We start from the raw sequence: 20,626 nt of genomic DNA on the forward strand, positions 1-20,626 counted from the left end.
TCAGAGAATTGCCGAGTGACCTTGGCGCAAGGAGTGACATCGAGGCCTTCCCCGCACCGAGCGGGTTTCTGAACTGCTGCCATCCGTCGCTCACCTACTCCATGTGCTCGCGCGGCCGCTGGCACCAGCGCACCCACACCCTGCCCTCTTTAACACGTCCCCGTACGGCACAAGGCAGAGGAGTGCTGTCACCCCCATTTTACAGGGTGGGACTCTAAGGCAGAGAGGAGAAGTGGTTTTAACAGCATGCCTGTGGCAGAGCAAAAGCTGAATGTTGTTCTCTTATATTCCCAGTTAACGCATTAATGACCTAATTCTGCATCCTTTCCCCATCCATCGCCCAGAGGAGCTAGGAGGCATTGGAGGAGAGGGTGTGGTAGCGCAGGCAAATAGTCAGCATCCAGAGTCACGGCGCTCTGTGCTGAGCACAGACAAAGCAGGGGCTAAAGTGGGGCCAGCGCTGCCCACCCTGCCCTCACGAACCCCGGCAGGGCTGAGCCAGGGAGGGGGATCAGCCGGGCGCAGCGTATCAGCCTGCGGTGAAGGGCAGCTCCTCCGTGCCACAGCATTTTAAGCAAGCCAAGGCTGGACACCCCCATGGCCAAGCACCCTGCTGAGCCAGATCAGCAAGGCCCGTTGGACGCTCGGCACCAGGAGCAGATTTTCAAAGAGCCTGCACGTCCCCTCACCCTGCCTAAGCGGCTGAACCTCTAACTAGCTATCCCACACAAGTCCATATAAAAGACACCCTGCACAAGACGCAGCATCTTTCCCAGGCAGCTTGATTCTTCACATAGGAATTAATCAGGCTCAAATACAGCAAGAAAGGGAGCGGGGGAGAGGGCGAAGAGAGGAAGCGGGGAAAGGATGGCACAGAGAGAGGGTCTCTTCCCTCCTTGGCTGATTCTAACTGGGGGGCTCTGGCTGTGCACCGGGAGCCTCTCCTGGGAGGTGCACGCAGGCTCTGCCTGCTCCCCCAGCGTGTACGGGCAGGAGGCACTCAGCATTCAGGGTCTGCTGGGCAAGGAGCTGAAATCTGAGGCTGGAGATTTCCCCGGTGCCTCGGAGAGCGGCAGCGTTCACGTGCACTGTACAGCAGTGACCGCAGCCAAAGGACCAGGGTGATGAGCTGCTCGTCTGTCGTGGGCAGATGGCCCCAGGCAGCCAGGGGCAAGCAAGGGAAAGGACCCCCTTCATGCTGTATCTGCCTTCCTCACAGGTATTTAAGTGGCAAGTAGCAGGGTGGGGGTGTGGCAAGGGAATTTGCTCGGCTATGAAGCTTTCCTTCCAGAAGGAAGGCTGGGAAGCAGACACTTGGGCCATGGCTGAGAAGCAGACACTTCTTGAACAAGGTAACTGGATTGGGGATGAGTGATTAATAACCTCCTTTCATAACCCACAGTTTCAATGTGGGAATAACACTTCAGAGGTACATGGAGAGGCTTTGTTCCTACTTTCTTCTCCTATTACTTACCTCTTACATGCACACGCACTCCTCTCTGCTGTCTCTAGCCTCTTCATGGAAGCTCTTTGAACTAGTAGTTAAAGGCGATAGGTATCTCAGAAGCCTCAAACACAAGCCGACTGGATGCAGAAGGAGCCAAGCTTGGGGGCTGACCTAGAGGAACCCACCTACCTGCCTTCTACAGCTATTTGCTCAGCACTGCCTCCCAAAGCATCCCAAACCTTGCTGCAGCAAGGCTTGGCCTAGAGAATAAACTCAGGGGGAATTCTTTGAGCTTGGTCCTTCTTCCAGCTATTCCCAAATACCTGAAAGATCATTGGAATTCACCTGGAATAAACCTTCCAAGACATGACTCGGGGACCTGAATGGTCCCTGCAGGTGTCAGCCTGGGTAGGGTTCTCCTGGATGAGCTCTGGGTTCCTCACAAGCAACCCTTCCCAAGAGGCAACAACCACAAATGTGGTGGCTTCATTGTCCCCTTGCCCTGCACACCCAGCTGGTCCAGCAGCTGGACTCAGGGCCGGGGTGGCAGGCAGCTTTCCTAGGTTGCCACAGCATTTGTCACTCTCCAGACTCAGGCTCCAAACTCTTCTGCTGAGGGATCAGTCAGCCTGAACCACTTTGGTGGCTGACCTCTGGTGAGGGGGCCCATGGGATCACTGTGCCTAACCATGCACCTCATGCGGACACTGCATTCCTCCTTTCTGAACAGATTATGTCCATCAGTTCTGTGTTAATGGCCAGCCAGTGCAAGAGTCCAGAGGGAAATGTAAGGGAAGGTGGGAGAAAAAGTTTGGGGGAACCCCAGGAGGTATAATGAAATTGCCTTCCACATGGTCACCCCTGTACAAGCATGAACAAGCTGATCCTTTGAGATACTAGTCAACCAGTGGTCATGATGATGATGTGGCTTGAGGATTACCTCTCTGGAGTGGTATGTCTGATTTCAAGAGGAGAGAGACGTGAATGATGAAAATAAGAGCCTGGTAGACATCCAAGATGACAAAAGACTGGGAAGATGTCGCTGGCCTCCTGCTGGGATGGCTTTGCTGGTCGTGGAGTGTGTGAAAAAGGGTGCCCCATGACTAAAGCTAGCAGAAGGCCCTGTACGTAAACCAGCCTGACAAAAATGAGGGTGACCAAGCCCGGCTTCCCTCACTTATGGCAGAAGACTTTGCTCCCCCAGTGCAAAGGGTGTTTTGCTGCTAAGCCGCATACACACACTTGCACCAAGCTTCTTGTACCCTTAGTCTGTGAGAGGACACAAGAGGAGGCCCGATAAAGGTATGCAAAAACAAGCAGTCATATGGAGAAAGTAGATTAAGAGCTTTTGTTCTCCTCCTACCGCACCAGAACAATGGGATGTATCCTGCCCATGAAATGAATAGGTAGCAAATTCACAGCTGAGAGAAACAAATGCTTTTCCACCCAGACCTGACCACCCCGCTGTACACAGCACTGCTGGGATCCACCAAGGCCACGCCAGGTGAAATACAAACACCCAGAGTTACGCCGGTCGATGCTGAGGGAAGGGACCCTGACCCTCGTGCTTCGCAGCCTGACCCAGCGTCTGGCTCCTCGTCCCATCCCACCTCCCTCAGAGGCGGGCAGTGCTCTCCTGTCTGCCTGCGGCAGGAGCCAGACCTGCCGGCCAAAGCCTCGGGTGCTCTCCACCATTGAGTGAGAGCCACTGGGCTAGGTGGGCATCAGGCTGGATCCAGATGGCGAACCCCATGTGCCTGTGCAAATAAGAGGGAGATAACATGTGCGAGTGCGTGAGGACAGCACCCGGGCGTTTAATGGGCATCCACAAACGAGCAGGCGTGCCGCCTGGGAGGAAGGCAGGGCGGGCACAAAGGGCGACGCAGAGGGCAGCTGTTCCTGCGAGGCAGGTTTTGGTGTTCTCATTTGTTCTTTTTTTCTCTTGTTCCCTAGGGAATTTTAAAGGTCTGTGTAAGCAAATCGATCACTTCCCTGAGGATGCAGATTATGAAGCCGATACAGCAGAATATTTCCTCCGTAAGTCTGCAGGCTCTTCTTGCAATGGCTCGTAGGGGCTAGCGTCGGGTGCCTTTTGCTTTCTGAAGATAGGGTGGTGGAGACGCTGGGACCTGTGAGGCTCAGCAGGCCAGAGAAGGCAACCCCAGAGCCTTGCCACCCCCCAAAAACGGCTCCACTCTCACCTCCCTGGGGCCCTGCCCATGAGACAGTGCAAGTTTCGAACTCATAGTAACAACCAGTGGCATTTTTTATTAACGGCAATTAATTACGATATAAATCCAGAGTCTTAATTCAAATCCATTGGAGAGCTGCTGAGTGGGCAGGTCAGGACTGGGCTAGCTGGGGCACTGTGAGTGTGTGTGAGTGTGTGTGTGTCCTCCTAAAGCAGAGGAAGTTTATGTTTCCTTACCTGATACCCCAGTTGCCTCAGATTTAAGAAATTAGCTGGGTTGTGTCTGAGGAGCACCTATTTCCATCTTCACCTTTCCCCAAACACCACTTGCCGACAGAGGCTGCAGATCTGATCTTTGCTGGTTTTAGTGAGTTTAGTGATGGGAACGGGAAGCAGGAATAAGGACAGTCAGAGCCCTCTGAAGAAAAGACCTGGTGCTCACCCAGAGCCCCCGGGAGAGGTGCTGCACCCCAGGCACACGGCTTCTCCGTAAGGAAACCTAACCTGAGCTCCGGGTCCAGGGGGGACGTGCAGGTGAAGCACAGCTGAACAGGGATCACTCCTCCTCTTAGGTCGCCGCCTTGCTATCCTGCCCTCCCTCCACAAGCCCAATGCCTTTTGACATCATGAGAAGAGATCTTCTCCTTTCAGAAAGCTGAGATAAGAGCTTTTGACCTCCTAAGGTTAAGCATCAGAGATCTCCAAAGGCTGGGAGTCTTTCAGAATAGCTCCTTGTCACCTGGGCGTGCTTCAAGCCAGATGTGGAGACCCAGCCTTGCGGCAGGGATGAGAGAGATAATTTAGGCTCTGCGAAGCTCATTTGTATGTGAAAAGAGGTGGATCTTATGCTGCTTCCTCTTAGTTTCTCAAACAGTTTTTCATCCACCGTAAATTGTAAATAACCCAGGGAGATTGCTTCTTTCAGATGCCTTTCTGCAGCATCGGTCTCTTAATCGCTGCGTGGCCCCTGAACAGCAGAGCCGAAGTCTGGGGTTTGATCTGGTTTGGCACAGCAACTGTGCAGGCTGCCTCGGAGGGCAAACCAGCTCTTGCAGAGTTGTTTGGGAGCGAGGAAGCTGCTCGCAGCACCAGCTGCACTTCAGAAAGAAGAGTTAGGGGAAGGGGTGAACACCTCAAGAAGGATAGGTCTGTTCCCTCAGAGGGAACAAGATCTGAAGACAAAAATTGGCCCAACATCAGGACCTGACAGTGTCCCCAGGGTAGAGCCCTTTTAAAGAAAGGACCGGGTTCAAAGACGGATTTGGCAAGTCAATAAAGGACTACTTGGGCCACTCCTGAGGGAAGTGGGATTTCTGCTGGCTTAGACCTGACTGGAGAGGGACCCCACTGAACAGCTTCTTCCCAGGACTTCTGCCAAACCGGAGTCCCGGGCGTTCTGCACGGGCGATGCCTGGCCGTACTGGCAAGAACAGCTAGGAAGCTGTTTATTAGTATCAGACTTAGGTGGTTCCCTCATTCAGGGGACCAGAATGATTGAGGGGCAGCGTCCATGGCCTGGCTAGAAGGGCTTAGACTTTGTTTCTGCCAGCTGTCCACATAAGGTGTCTTGGGCTTTTTGAAATCAAACGCCTGTTGTCAGAGAGGAAGCAGAAGCATCTCTGTGTTTCTTTGCTAGAAGACACGCAAGTTAGAGAGTAGACAGATGATACGAGGGAGCATCCAAACACCATCATGAGTCCCCTTCTCTTTAGACCAAAGGCTCCGGACCCAGGAAGACCGGATGAGATTCTGCCACTCTCTTGCTGGCATGGTCCTCATGAGGGGCAGAAAGCAGGGGCTGAGCGAGGCTGCTGTCCTCCCGCATCACATAACTCCCGCAACTCCCCATGTCAGCCGGCAACTTTGTGTTCTCCCAACAGATGTGAATTTCAGAATTAAGACCTACATAAAACTGATGTGGTCAGGGCCAGGCTGCGGGACTGACCAAGCATTCCTCCAGAAACCCTCTGAACAGCGGATCTCTGCTTGATGTTTGCTTACTGCCATTTAAGCTTCCCATTGTCAAATCCTGCCTTGCTTTCCAGAAGCTATTAAGATGGTTATTATCACTATCCTGTTCCCTGAAACACAGCCAGGCAGAACTGGAAAGCAAGCAAGAGAGGTTTCTCCCTGCCTTTTGCATTCCCCATGCACAGGCAGTGGGCTAGGGGCCCCCTCAAAGAGCTGATTGCTTGTGCCTGGTAGGATGCTGATGCCAACAGGGTCTCTGAAGCAAGGTCTCTGCCCTCTTAGGAAAAAGTCCTGCCTTGCTTCAGCAGGGTTCATTCTTGCAGGCAAGGATGGATTAGCTTTCACACACCCCCCTTCCACATCTTTGCTCCACAAACAGAATTGCACCAGCCTGTCTGATACTTTCTTTATCAAGCAAGGTTTCGTTTCACACTTTAACAGCTTATTTTCTCTTGGGAAGGGAGGAGGGAAGGCCTTCCTAGTTAAAAAATATGAACATATGAAAAATATGTTCAGTTGGTACCCACTGAACAGCCCACAAGCAGTGTGTGCGTGCGTGCAAGTGTGCGCGGGTGTGCGTATACACAGTCCTGGCGTTTCGCTGCGTGAATACGAGAGGGTCCCCCCAGAAGCTTTGGGGTATGTTTTGCATGTGCGTATTGAGCATATACGTGCATCTATGCCATTGCCCTCTGCTGGCTGAGCTCTTCCCGTATCGACCGATGGAGAGCGTGCATGTGTGGGAGCTGGCACATCCGAACCCATCACTGCCCTCCGGAAGGAGCCCAGTCGTTTAATCACTAGGATAAGCTCCGCGTTTCGGCATGCAGGGCTGGGACTTTCACTTCTGAGTCCTCACTGCAGCTGCAGAGCAGTGCACAGCACCAGGAGCTCTTTCCCAGCCCTAAAAAAAAGAAAAAATCTCTCCTTGAGATGCTCCTGCCCTTTCGGGAGGATTCGAGATTGAGGAGCTCCACGGGAAGCATTTGAGTTGCTGCTCTTTGAAGAGTGGGCTCGAGCGGCAGCACCCCGCAGGAGGAGAAGCCAGATGGTGCCGGGGCTCCCCCTCCAGCCCGTAATCCCCCTGAAAGCGGAGGGAAAGACAGCGTGAGGGGGGACAGGCAGCATGGGCAGGCTCCCAGCCCAGCCACCGGCCCCGCAGCCCCCTCCGCCTCCCTGCACTGGGCCACCGGCTTCGTGGCAGCGTCAGTGGCCAGGGCACGGGAGAGCTGCTTCGGTCCGCTCTCTTTTTCTGACACACTTTGTTTCTCTCTCCCTCCCTCCGTCCCCTGATGCCTTTATCCCTCCTTGAATTACTCCCCCCCCGGCACATTGCCCTCTGTTTCTCCCCTTCGCACCCACCCACGAAACGTGCTCGCGTCCCCCCCGTCCCCTCACCCCGGTGCCGTTTCCATGCCCCTTTTTCCTCTCTCTCACGCCTGCGCTGTTCTTTCTGCCCCTCTCCCTCTCTCCTCCACAGGGGCTGTTAGAGCCTCTAGTATTTTCCCGATCCTGAGTGTGATTCTGCTTTTCATGGGTGGACTCTGCATTGCAGCCAGCGAGTTCTACAAAACCCGACACAACATCATCCTTAGTGCCGGCATCTTCTTCGTGTCTGCAGGTAAAGGGATGCACAGGGCTTGACGCCCCGGAGATGGGCTCCAGGAGGTGGGGGGGCTGCCCCAGTGGGGCATCCTGCAGGGGCATGGTTGCCTAGGCAGGAGCGTGTGCGTTTCCCAGCCCTGATGAGCCTTATTCGGGGTGAAAGCAGCCTCCCAGGGATGGCAGAGGCAAGCAGCAGCACCCTGCAGGCAGAGGCTTTCCTGCTGCTTGGGAGCTGCTGGAGGGAGAGGGTTTCCCTACATCCGTCCGGCGTCTCTCAGGAACCAGCCGGGAGTGCAGTCCAGGGATGCGGCAGGCATGCGAGGAGGGTCTTGCCCGGGTTTCCCAAGGAAAGCCGCCCACCTGGAGGGGATGGGTGGCTGCGGGCCCTCCCGTCCTCCCCTCCTGGGGGCAGGGGCTCAACCCCACGGCCCCCGCCGCCACGCTTAGCCCTCCTGACATCTCCCTCTCTCTCCCCCGCCGGCCGGCTGGTAGGTCTGAGTAATATAATTGGCATCATCGTATACATATCAGCCAACGCTGGAGACCCCTCCAAGAGTGACTCCAAGAAGAACAGCTACTCCTACGGCTGGTCCTTCTACTTCGGGGCCCTGTCCTTCATTATAGCTGAGATGGTGGGAGTGCTGGCCGTCCACATGTTCATAGACCGGCACAAACAGCTGCGCGCCAATGCTCGTGCCACGGACTACCTCCAGTCCTCCGCCATCACCCGCATCCCCAGCTACCGGTACCGCTATCAGAGACGCAGCCGCTCCAGCTCCCGCTCCACCGAGCCTTCACACTCCAGGGATGCCTCTCCCGTCGGGATCAAAGGGTTCAACACCCTCCCATCAACAGAGATCTCGATGTACACCCTGACCAGGGACCCGCTGAAGGCAACCACCACCCCCACCGCCACCTACAACTCCGACAGGGATAACAGTTTCCTCCAGGTTCACAACTGTATCCAGAAAGAGAACAAGGACTCTATCCACACCAACACAGCCAACCGCCGGACCACCCCGGTATGAAGCCGTCGCCAGGAGCTGAAAATGGGGCAGGAGCGGGCAGGAGGAGATGGGGTGGGCTGCTGGGTGGGGAGGGTGGAAGGGGGCAGGGGGCAGCAGGGGGGTGGGAAGGAGGAGGTGGAAGTGCCCCTTGGGGGGGGTGGGGACCTTCCCAATGCAAAAAAAAAAAAAAAAAAAAATCCACAAAAAAACTACAAAAAAAACAAACAAAAAAAACAACAAAAAATCAACCAACGAACAAGCAGATACGCAGACAAACAAGCGAGCGAACAAAAAAACAAACAAACAAACGAAAAGGAAACGCGAGGAAAGAGACAACAGTGAAAAAAATTCTTTAAAAAAAAAGAAAAAGAAAAAAGGAAAAAAAAGAAAAACTTTAAAACCGAGAGAAAGAGATTTAAAAAATAGAAATAAATTTAAAAGAAAATGCATGATTTCCCATGTACCATTATTTTAACATTTAATAAAAACAGACTTAAAAAAAAATAAAAGGGAACCGAGAAATAACAAATGACAATAAATCAAGTGGGAGGAGAAGGAGGAGGAGGAGGCAGCTCTTTGGATTTTGGGGGGGTTTATTCTTTAATTTTACAGTTTATTTCCCACTTACCTTTAACCCAGCACAGGCTCCTCGGGGGACAGGGGACGGGGGTTTGGCTGGCAGCGACTTCGGTGTCCTTGGGCCGGTTACGGAGGATCCCGGGGTGCCGGGGTCAACCGCGACCCGCTCTGTTCCCTCGGGATCCGTGGGGATCCACTCTGTTCCCTCGGGATCCGTGGGGATCCGCTCGTCCCCCGCGGGTCCATAGGGGTTAAGAGGGACTCCTGTCCCCGGGAGCGCAGAGGCCGATGCCGAGTCACCCCCCCGCAGTGTCCCCAGAGGGGGTCCCCGCTTCCCCGGCCCTGGAGACCCTGGGGTTAACGGTGACAGTGCAAAAAGCAAACAGACACAGTAAATAAAGACACACACACACAAAAAAAAAGGACAAAAAAGGTTTCTTAAAAAAAAAAGTGGCAATTTTTTTAATAAAACAACAGCTATAAATAAATGTAAATATAATAAGTGGATTTACTTGCAAGAAAAACAGATAGTATTTTTTTCTTTTCATTTTTGTTTTCTCCAGCTTTAAACTGTGAAAAAAAAAAAGGAAAAGACAGCGGGGAGCGGGGTGGGAGGCGCAGGCAGAGGGCGGGGGGCTGGTGGAGGGGAACCGGGGCTCCCATCCCTTCGGGATGCTGCAGGCTGAGGGGATACGGGAGGCAAAAGCCGAGGGCTGCGTGCCGACGGGGGGCCGGCACTCGCACGCACGCGTGCCCAGGCGCGCGCACGCTCTCCTGTGAATGCTCCGGAGGCTCCCCGGGGCCGCCATGCGCCTCCCAAATCTGCCCAGACCCCCCCTTAGGTCCCACCAGTGGGGCTGCAGCCATGTCAGCCGCCCCCTGAAATCGCTCCTGTCTCTGCTGGGCACAGCCAGCCCGCCCTGACCCAAAGCCGGCCGCCGGCTGCTTGGCCTTGACACGTGCCCCCGGCCCCCATCCCCGGGAGCCCCCCGCTCCAGGCCTGAGCTCCCCTGAGTGCCGGCAGCCATGCCAGGGAGAGGTGCGAGGCCACCGGGCATCTCCACGCCCGCTGGGTTTTGTCCTCGTCCCCCCTGTCGCAGGGGGGTCCCGGCCTGCTGCGGTCTCATCCACAGCGGTGAGGAGAGCTGGGCCCCTGCCATCCTGCCCCGGCACCCCCGGCCTGGCCGCGGCCCCCTCCCTCCCTGCCGTGCCAGGGGATCATGGCGCCAGGGGTGCCAGAAACCGCTTTTAATCCAGCTCCCCCCACGACGGCCGCTGCGGATACAAGCGGGAGAGGAGGCGGCAGCAGGGGAGCGCGGGGTCGGGGGGCCTCTGCGACACCCCACAGGCCGCCGGCCAGCCCGGGGCAAGGACAGGGCCCCTTTTGGGGCTGTTCCCCAAAAGCGGCAGTGCGCCGGGCAGGCGCGAGGCCGAGGCTTTGCAGGATGGCACCGCCGAGCCCTTCGGCAGCTCAGACCCACTTTTCGACTTTTTTTCCGTCCCCGTTCCTGCTGCTCCAGTTTTAGGAGCCGCGCAGTCCCCCGCTTCGGGTCCCAGCGGGGTTTCTGCTTAAAAGCAGCCTGATCCTCCCTGCACCACTCCCCCCCCCCCTCCCCCGCTGCTTTAACCCCCCCCTCCCCGCTCCGGGGCAGGGCACGGGATAGCAGTGGGAGGGGGTCACCCCCAAAAACAGCATCACAGGGCAAGAGGAGGATGCGAGCGGCTTGGCTGGGTGTCCAGACCCCCCCCCACCGCTGAGATCCCCTCCCGTGACCCCCCAGCCCTTTAAAAAAGATTCACAGGGAAACACACACACACACACACACCCCCGGTGCCCCCCAAGGAATAAGTTAAAGCTGGTTTCCCAAACCCCGGCATAGAGGGAAGGCGGCGTTGGGGTTTCCATCCCCAGCCGCCCTCGCCCACCCGACGCCGCGCGGAGCTGGGGAGCATTCACAGGGCCGAGCGTGCCCCGGGGCCAGGCGGGAAGGGGAGAGCACGGGAGCACCGGGAGAGCACGAGCGGGAGGCGAGGGCTGGCGGGGAAGCTTTTTTCCGAGGGCGTTGCTCATGTCCAGCTCAAACCAGTACAAGAAACCAACCTCCATTTTCTTTATTTCGTGGTTTTTTTCAGACTGTTAAAAAGAAAAAAAATTTTAAAAAGAGAAAATGACAAAAAAAAAAAAATCCTGGTACATGAAATAAAGATTTTTTTTTTTATAACTTGGTCCTCGTTCATGTGGATTTATTGGGCGGGGGCGGGGTTTATTGTCCTGCTGTGCCAGAGGAGACCCTGGAAGCCCAGCAAGAGAGTCAACTATTGCGGACAGGTTAGTGCTCTTCAGCAGACAGTCTTGCTTCAACTGCTCTTCTCAAGCCGGTCTTTGCAACACAAGGAGGCAAGAGATGGGTTTGCACAACTTTTTCGGAAGTAAATGCAGGTAAACTCGAGTCACGCGTGCCGGCTTTCCCTGCTGCCCTCCAAAACATCCGCTCCAGCCCCTTTAGCCCCCAGCATCGACCCTCCTGTCCCGTTCCTCCCGGGGTGGTGTAACCACAAGGGATGATGCCCCAACTCCCACCCGAAGACAGCGGCTCTCGTGGCGGCAAGCCAAGAACCGCCAGCGAGGTCAGAATCTGCACAAGCTTGAGAGCTCAAAAAAGAAAGAGAAAAGAAAGTGGGTTTAACGTTGTTTTGGCGTTTTGTTCAGCCACTCATGCGATTTCTGGCAATTTCCTCAGTAGCTGGGTTGGCAGTGGCTGCCTGGTAGAAATGCTTGGTGTCGGAGCCTGGAGTGGGGGTTACTTACAGCCAGAGCTGCAGACCCAGAAATGGGTGAGGGAGGTGAAAGTCCTGCAAAGGGGACCAGGCTCCAAGCATGTCCCCTCACCTCCCACCCCACCACCAGCAGCAGGGTTGCCACCAATGTGCTGAGATCCCCTCACTCTCCACTGGGCTCCCGCTTGCCATGGGACCCTCCATGGCTTTCTGGAGAGGACCAGGATCCCCACCAGATCCCGTCACCACCAGCTCGGAGGGGTGACAGGGAAGGGCAGCCACCTGAGTGACAAAGCCCCTCTGAAGTGTGGCCAGGGTCTGACCCATGGCAGGCAAGCGAGACCAGGAGCTGAACGAGCAGGTGGGACCAGGGGGGTTAACCTGGTGTCGGCAGGGGGGCAGTGGGGTGAAGGCATAGCTGGCCCCGGGTGTCCCAGCAGACACCGATGGGCTGCAGTGCAATCACAGCACCGCAGTCCTCCCCGCCGCCTGATGCACCTCGCACAGATTGATACCGGTGCTCAGCATCCGGATCCCCCGGCCGGCACCTGTGGGTCCCCACTCTGGCCCTCCCTGGCCCCCCTGCTCCAGCTCACCCCTCTCCTTTGAGCCCCCGATAGCACCTCACACCCACCCCACGCCTCCCCAGTGTGCCTGTCAGCACACGCATTTCGTGGGCCAGCTGGCGGGACGCTTCAACACCTAGGTAATTGGGGGCACCCGCCGCCCCATTTCTGCTCCTCCTCCGGGGACCCTTCCCAGGAGCAGCCTCACCAAGAAGGAGGGCGTGAGGAGGGGAGAGGCAGCAAAGCGGGCCAGGCGCCGGCTCCGGGGGACACCGGGGAGCTCCCAGCCCTGCCACACGCACATCTAGGACGCAGCCGTGCCCCCGCCCCGTCTAGCTCACAGACCCCAAAACCTTCTCACCCCCTCCTCATCCTCTTGCCTGGCTCTGAAGCCACCACCAGTGCTGGGTGCCCCCACCCAGGGATGGGTGGGATGAGCTGGAGAACCCCTTCTGCATCTTCTCCATCCTCCCTGTGATGTTTCCAATCTCGGCTCGCCACAGAGCTCGGAGCAAGGGGGTGCTCCCTTGTCCCCCCCATGCCAGTGGGGCACTGGGGAGATGCAGCTCCACTTCCCACACAATGCCCTGCCTGGAGCGGAAGGGCTGCATGTCTCAGCCCCCCTACACAACTCCATGAGGGGCTCCTTCCTTGCAGGGTGCAGATGGTCTTATTTCTTCCTCTCTGCTTCTCCCCTTCTCCTTCTGGCTTTTACAGGATGGGGCAATGGAGGGGGAGAAGCAGGGAAACAGCATTGGCCTGAAATTAGGCGTGGGGAATGCTGCTCAGACGGGGCCAGCCTCCATGCCATAATAATTAATACTAATACTCAGCACTTACACAGCACTTTTCATGTTCAAAGCACTTTACAAACATTAACTAATTAATCTGTCATATTAAGTGATGTCTTAAAGGGACGGCATTGAAAGCATAGGGCTTGTGCATGGGCGGGAGCCCTCATTCCCCCTCTCTCCCAGGGAGCATTAACGCTTGGGTGGGTGGGAGACCCTAAAATGTAACCCTGTGCCCCTCCTGGGTCTCAGTGCTCCCCATGCCACTTGCTTGCCTCTCCCAGTGCTGGCTGTGTGCTCTGGCAGGCCCTGGGTATACCCGGGGTGAGCAGGGCAGCAGGGTCTTCTCCTCCACAGCACTGAGCCACTGAGGTCCTGGGGATGCCGAAGACTTATGACTGAGAGGTCAGTTAAAATATTTGGGTTGGAAAAGTCCCCCTGCCCCAGTCCTAAGCCCCAGCAGTGGGGGAGGAGAGCCACAGGCCCTTTGCAGTTCAGCAGGAGGAGAGATGCAGCAGGCAAAGTCTGGTCTGATGCCTTCAGCCAGGTCCCCGTCACACCTCAGCCCTGGGACCTCTCTGGGGGCAATGGCCATTCCCTGCTTTCAGGTGCTGGAGAAAAGCAGTGCCGAGCCCTGCACGGGGCTGATTTCTGACAGCCCCCCCTCCAAATTTGAGGACACACTCTCAAATGCTGGCTGGGGATGGGTGGAAGGCAGGCAGGGCATCTGCCATGGAGAGTGCTGCCCCACTCAGACGGAGCAATCCCCTAGGATGGCTCTGGCAAAGGATCTGAGCTCGAGAGGGCACGTTCTGCCCAAGGGATGCCAGCCGGCACTGGCAGCGGTGCCAGGTCTTCCCTAGCCACGCAGGCAGCATGGCTGAAGGGGGGGCTCCCTTTGGGGGACGGTATGGGATGAAGGAGTGCTTCCTGCTGAGTAATGCCCCATTCCTGGCGCTGGTGGGTCTGCCGTTAACGTGTGCTCGCCGCTCCTCTGCTGCCTCTCTTGTATGGACCACAGCCAGGGCTGGCTGGGTTTTGCTTCTGTGGGAGAAGCTCTGAGAACTCCTCATGTGGGGAAACCCAGATACTTGGCTATTAAATTAATGCCGGGCATTTAACAACATCATTGAAATGGTTTAAACACCTAGGAGCGGTAATTAGTAATAATGGTTTGGTGAGGGAGGAAATTAAGACCCAGGTATGGAGCCCAGTACTTTTCTCTGCAGATAATTTTTAGTGCCAAATGACTACAGAGAGAGGCCAAGTGTCAGACACACAAGCCTACTGTCTTGCTTGTGTGTGAGGACTGACACGGGGGAAGAAGACAGCCACATATCTCACCTTTCAAAAGCCAAGCACCGAGGCCAAGGATGGAGAGAGGCTCGAGAAGGAGAGCTGATGGAGAAAGGGGGTCTGTGAGGAGGTACAGTCAACCTAACGAAAGCCGCTAAGTGAGCAAGGCTGGCAAAGGGCAGGCCAGCTGAATGTCCTGGAGGTCTGTCCAAAGGTAGAGGTGGCTCCAGATGACTCGGCATCTCCTCCCCGGGTGCCTTCCAGCTGCCGGGGGCTTCTCCCCTCCTCTCCCCAGGCTCTTCTGGACACTCCCTGGAAAGACAGAAAGAAAAGGCAACAGTTTTGGTAGGGAAGGAAGGCAGAGGGAGGGTAAATTTTAAGAGTAGCCAAGGACCTATACAGATTAAGGGGATATGAATTAAAGGCCACCAGCCTGAGTTTTCCCTCCAAGAGCAGAGAACAAGTCATCCCTCTCGCTAAGCTGAGGCATGGAGCCAGACCCCATGGGGGCTGCTGCCCAGTACACTGCTCCTCACCCAGGCGGGGCATTTACAAGAAGTCCTGACCAAACTGAGTGCACCTGCACCACATTTTGATGGCTCCACAGAGCTCCAGAGCAGCCACGCAGCCAAAATGCCCCATGGAGAGGAGAAACTCCCCTCCAGCCTGTCCCATGTCCCCTCCAGCCAGGACATGGGACAGGTCCTAAAAAGACCTTTTCCTGAGGGTCTGTACCCACAAGGGTAGGGTGGACATCTGTGATGTCCCAGTGTCCATGGTGGATACTCCATCCTAAAGTCATTAACCACCGTCCAGTAGAGGGGTGCTGAGGACCTGGTGGGCACAGAGCTGCAGTGAGGACCCCACCAGAGGAGCCAGGACCCCGATGGGCCATGCTGCTTCCCACGGGTGCAGCAGCAGAGGCAGGAGACTGGCGGCTGGGTGCTCGCCCAGCCCTTGTCTTCTCAGGCTGCAAATCCCAGCTTTGACCTGGCTCCGGCAGAGCCAACGCAGACGTGAACTGTTCTGGCAGAGTGTTGTCATTTGTGCCAGTTTTACACCGTGGAGAAGAATAACATGCGAATGACGCCAAACCCTGCTGGCCTCATTTTGCTTGCCCTTTATAGAAACCTCCAGGCCTTGCACCCCGGGCATGGAGCAACAAGGGTGCAACAGCTCGTGTGTGCAATGAGGGCTTGGATGAGGCGTCCTCGGCGTCCTCCGCAGCGGTCAGCTCTTGACATTGTGGAACGTCCGCAGTGAAGGAGCCGGCTGGCCTGGCACCGGCAGCTTTAGCAAAGGGGTCAAGATATATGGGTATGGGCTGAGTCCCAGAAACAGATCCGCAAGGGCAAAGTGCTGGGATTGGGAAAGGGTTTTCTCTGCTGCTGCTCCTCCTGCTGATCCCTTCGGGGATGGAGAAAACAAGGGACTTTGCTCTCTAGGGACCTGTCAATCAGAATCTGCCACCACCGTTTAATTTGCTGAATTTATGCCTGCCAGGAGCGCCGGCCTGGCTGCCTGTTCCTGAGCAGGCAGTGCCATCCCGTGGGACGAGCTGGGCACAGCAGCAGAGTCTCAAAGCCACGCTGTGTGGGAGCTGGAGCAGCCACACAGCTTCTGCAGGAGATGCAGCAGTGGGACCCTTACCCGGTGTCCCACCGGTGCACAGGGGTGGCCAGGGACCATTTCCAGTCTGCCAGGGCTCCTCACTACCTGCTTCCCCTCATTTCCCCTCTCCTTCCAGCAGGAAAGCTCGGAGGGGACACGACGACATAACTCACCTGGACATGGGGGTTCGGCTCACCCCCACCCAGGACAGGCTCCAGGCAGCCCAGGGGCAGGTATGATTTTAGTAGGGGAGGGCAGACAACAAAGCTCCTACCCTGAGCTTGGTGTGGCCGTGAGGTTCGATTCGGCATGTCCCAGCAACCTGCCAGCCATCAGCAAGCCTCCCCACCTCTCCTCCCCCAAATTTTGCAGCTCCCCTGGTCTCCGGCTGGTGCTGGGCCAAGGATCGTCTAGGAGTGTTTAGCGGGGAGATACTTCACGCGTGCAAAGAAAAGAGCAACCCCACGGAGCAGTTCCCAGGTCAGGGAGCCCCATGGCTGCCCCACATCTCCTCCTGCCCCTGCTGCTCTCCCCCAAGGGCTTGGCACTGCTTGTGGGCCCTTTTGGGGAGTGAGCTGTGCAGGGAAGGTCCCTTCCCAGCCCCAGCCCCTTCCCATCCCCTCCTGCAGAGGCCACAGCAAAGCCGGGACCCGACCTTGGGAGTCAGCTGCGACCTTGGGAAGTGCCTCATCCAGAGGGACAGGCTGCGGACAGGGAAGAGGAGAGAAAGAAAGACCTTGGGCTGCTGCAGTGGGAGCTTTCTGGAGCAAGGCTGAGAGTGCGCATCCTTCCCGGCTGCCTCAGGGTGCCTGACGCCCGATGGGGGACATACGCAGCACGGCTTTGCCAGAAGGGACAAAAGCACCCGGCTGACTCCTCCAAAGACAGAAGAGAGCAGATGGCGCTGAAATCTGCTCAAGAGGAGAGGAAGAAATAGCCCCGAGGCTCTGCACTCCCTGTACCCTGAGAGGCACATTTGTACCCGGCCAAGCATGTTGGCCAGCCCCGCCTCTGACTTACCGAGGGGCAGGGAAGGGAATGGCAACCGAAGGCTCGCTGGGCTGCTGTGTGTCCCTTGCCGCTGTTCGCTTTTGTGGGGACCTTCCTGAGAGTCCCTGGGAGGGGAACAGCATGTTATACATAGGTAGCATCTGCATTCAACTCCTTACTGCCTTGATAGCTAGGTCTTGCGCAAATGGTGTTCGACTCTGCTCCTTAGCAGAGATGTCTTGGACTCTCTTTCTGCCTCCTGATGCCCTGCTTAGACCTCTTTACCTGGCTGCATAAACAGTAAGCTTTCTAGAGGGCGGACCAGCCAGGCAGGAGCATTTGCAAGAGCGTGGTTAGCTTCAGAAGACTCTGATTTTTCACGGAGGTTACTGTAACATCACTGATGTTGAAAGAAATAACTGTGGGTGCTTCTATGCTGGGCAAGGGCCCCTGTAAAGAAAGCCCATGTTGCCTGCAGTTCTGCTCACACACACCAGGATCCTTTTCAGGGCGGCACTGAATGTAACTCAGGCACTGGAGAACCGCAGGGCACGGAGTGGGGCTCCTGCAGCTGAAAAGCAAACCGCTAACTCAGTTGTGAGAAGGCATGGTGTGCCTTGCACCCTCCATCACCCAGGGCCCCATCCTCTTCCCCGCTGTTGGTCTGGCTGGATCTACGCAGCATCTCCCAGATGCAGCAGCTGTGACCTGCTTCTGCCTCTGTCGACACGGTTCCCCACCACCACAATAGCTTGTATCTCTAACGTATTTCTCCTCCGGTGAGGCAGGGAAATGTTGTCCCTCCCTGTGCAGCATGGAGGTGCCAGGCTCCCACTGGGGAGGCTTACCGGGGTGGCCTGGAGGACAGCCGCAGAGCAGGGATTTGCAGCTCAGCCTGTGGACTCCCAAGCTCATACCCCAGCCGCTGCACCAGCCTTCCTCTCCCCTTCCGCAGGCTCGGAGCCAGCAGGGACGCTGCCGGCGCCAGCTGCTCTAATTGAGCATTGTAGAATAAACTTGTGGAATTAGCCTGTTGGCTGCTGGGATAAAATCCAGCGCTGAGTGCAGATCGAAGGAGGCAATCTTGCTGACAGTTTGCAGGGAGACAGCAGGACCTGCAGGACCCGGGCTCCTTCTACAGCTCTGGAAAGGGCAGTGTTTGGCAGCTGAGGACACGGACGGACTGTGATACACACTGCCTCTTCGATGCTACATGTGGTCCAGGCCCTGATGGTCAAAGCTACAGAAGCCTTGGGAGAAATCTGACACTGGTGATAAAAATGGTCAAAGCCAGGCAAGAGACAGCACTAATTCAGAGAAAGACAATTTTTGGGTGCGCCATAAATTTGTGGCTTTTCCTGGTAGCATGGAAGGAGCAGACAAAGTAAGGCCAGGCTCTGAGCCCAGCCTACAGAAGCAACATGGTTTAAGAAGGGGAAGCCTACCCTTGCCAGGTTCCTGTCTGTCCTTGAGGGCGAGACGGTCCAGCTCAGCAGCCGCGGGGAGAGGTCAGCATGGCAGGAGGAGGAAGAGGGAGAAAGCCTTGCAGTGAAAGCACTATCTGCTACCAAGAATAATAAACTCAGCACATTCCCTGCGTGGACCTTACTGTACGGACATGGCTGGTCTGAACACATGTAGCAAATCTGCCAGGTGCCACCTGCTCCCAGCCCTGCTAGATCGCACAGGCAGCAAATTAAAAATCAGATTTGCAGCACGTGCACAGTAAAGTTGCTTTATGGCTGTTTTTCCAGGGTTCCTGAAAATCCAGTCAAGCATTTCCCCGAAAAAGCTGGTGAGCAACTGCCATGCAAGGAGGGCAGGTTTATAGTTCAGCCTCCAGGGCACCCAGCAGAGGGATGAAGGCACTGGAAAGGAGGCCACACGTCGCAGCGAAGCACTTGGCCTGGAGAACAGCAGGCTGAGAAGGCAGATAAAAGTGCAACGGGAAAGACAGGATGTGAAGAGGAAGGCCAGAGAAGGACGGAGGGCTTCCCAGCCTGTGACCACCAGCCTGTGGCAGGAGCCAGTTCATATATGGCCAAGGTTGGATGCAACGAGAGCCCAGGAGCCAGCAGTGAATTTTGCTGCTTTAAAGACAATGATGAAGACTTCGGAAGAAGAGTCTGACCTGAAGAGGTGTGTAAACATCAGGCTTCTCTGCAGGGGGAAGCATTAAGGCTGAAGACTGTTTCCCTTCATTTCTGGGCTTGTCAAGAAGTGCAGGGCAGTGGAGACTAAGCATATGGCACAGGCATACGGACTGTTTGTTGTTTAGCGAGGAAAAAGAACCCAACTGGCTGGTTTTGATGCATTTGTTATAAGAATGAGAAAAGGAACTACTAGAAAATAGTGTTTTAATGTGAACATTAGTCTTCCAATCCTCAGCTGCCTCTTTGAGTGGAAGTATAGTCATGCAAGCTGGAAAGCAACTCCAGTCTTAATGGCTTTCCAAGGCATCTTCAGTCAAGGCAGAGGTGATCTGTTTTATAGGAAGGCCCCTAACGGGCTGGGCACTTGGACTTGCTTTCCTTTCCAGCAGTGTGCCCAGGTGGCCAAGAAGGCCAATAGCATCCTGGCTTGTATCAGAGATAGTGTGGCCAGCAGGACCAGGGAAGTGATCGTGCCCCTGTACTCGGCACTGGGGAGGCTGCACCTCAAATACTGTGTTCAGTTTTGGGCCCTTCACTACAAGAGAGGCATTAAGGTACTGGAGCGTGTCCAAAGAAGAGCAACGAAGCTGGTGAAGGGTCTGGAGCACAAGTCTGATGAGGAGCAGCTGAGGGAACTGGGGTGGTTACCCTGGAGAAAAGGAGGCTGAGGGGAGACCTTATCGTTCTCTACAACTACCTGAAAGGAGGTTGTAGAGAGGTGGGTGTTGGTCTCTTCTCCCAAGTAACAAGCCATAGGACAAGAGAAAACAGCCTCAAATTGCACCAGGGGAGGTTTAGATTGGATATTAGGAAAAATCTCTTCACTGAAAGGGATGTCAAGCATTGGAACAGGCTGCCCAGGGAAGTGGTGGAGTCACCAAGCCTGGAGGTATTTAGAAGACGTGTAGATGTGGTTCTTAGGGACATGGTTTAGTGGCGGACTTGGCAGTGCTTTGGTTAACGGTTGGACTTGGTGATCTTAAAGGTCTTTTCCAACCTGAACGATTCTATGATTCCTTCATTTAAATGTGGCAAACCTCTGGTAACACTGCCTGAGCTGCATATTGTCCTCACTCAGCAAGAGGAGACTGCTGCTCAACGCAGAGCACCTCACGGAGCAACAGCTCTCCAACGAGCCCCGAACTGCGGTGGAGGCTGATGGCGGTGGAGTGTTTGGACTGGAACAGCCACGGTGCTGGAATGAGCCCCTCTTTTACGGATCTGCTAACACCAGCACAGAGCCCAAAAATGGAGAAGTGGGAGACAAGAACAGAAAAACAGATGGGAGCAATTTATCCCGGCTGTTCTCATGAGCATCTTCCAGGGAAGAGTGATTAGCCTTATTAACTGATTAAGTGATTAATTAACTGATGAACTGAAATTATGGATCAAGGATCAAATGATTGCAAGCAAGTGTATTTTGAGTACTTTTCCCGGAAACGACGTATCTCACGTGCCTTTAACGAAAGCTAGAGGCCGGGCGGCGAACCATTTGCAGCAGCAGTGCAGGGGTCAGCAAGACAGGACGAGAGGCGCAGGCAGCTGCGGGGCCCTGGCCGCAGCACGGCACAGGAGACAGGAGGTGCAGTGCCTGGCATGAAGCGGAAAGCAAGACAGACCTGTTCCCTCCCCTCTCCTAGT

The 20,626-nt window shown here is 55.7% G+C and overlaps 1 protein-coding gene across 1 annotated transcript in view; it reads left to right on the forward strand.

Moving 5' to 3' along the window:
• CACNG2 (calcium voltage-gated channel auxiliary subunit gamma 2) overlaps nucleotides 1–8,242 on the forward strand; it is a 51,259-nt gene extending 43,017 nt beyond the window's left edge. Inside the window, exons 2-4 of the mRNA XM_075491689.1 lie at nucleotides 3,401–3,484; nucleotides 7,090–7,230; nucleotides 7,707–8,242. Of these exons, the coding sequence (XP_075347804.1) occupies nucleotides 3,401–3,484; nucleotides 7,090–7,230; nucleotides 7,707–8,242 (761 nt within the window). The remainder of the gene's footprint in view (nucleotides 1–3,400; nucleotides 3,485–7,089; nucleotides 7,231–7,706) is intronic.
• Nucleotides 8,243–20,626: the final 12,384 nt, after the last annotated feature.

This window comes from Mycteria americana, chromosome 1, assembly GCF_035582795.1.
Source record: "Mycteria americana isolate JAX WOST 10 ecotype Jacksonville Zoo and Gardens chromosome 1, USCA_MyAme_1.0, whole genome shotgun sequence".
NCBI lineage: Eukaryota > Metazoa > Chordata > Aves > Ciconiiformes > Ciconiidae > Mycteria > Mycteria americana.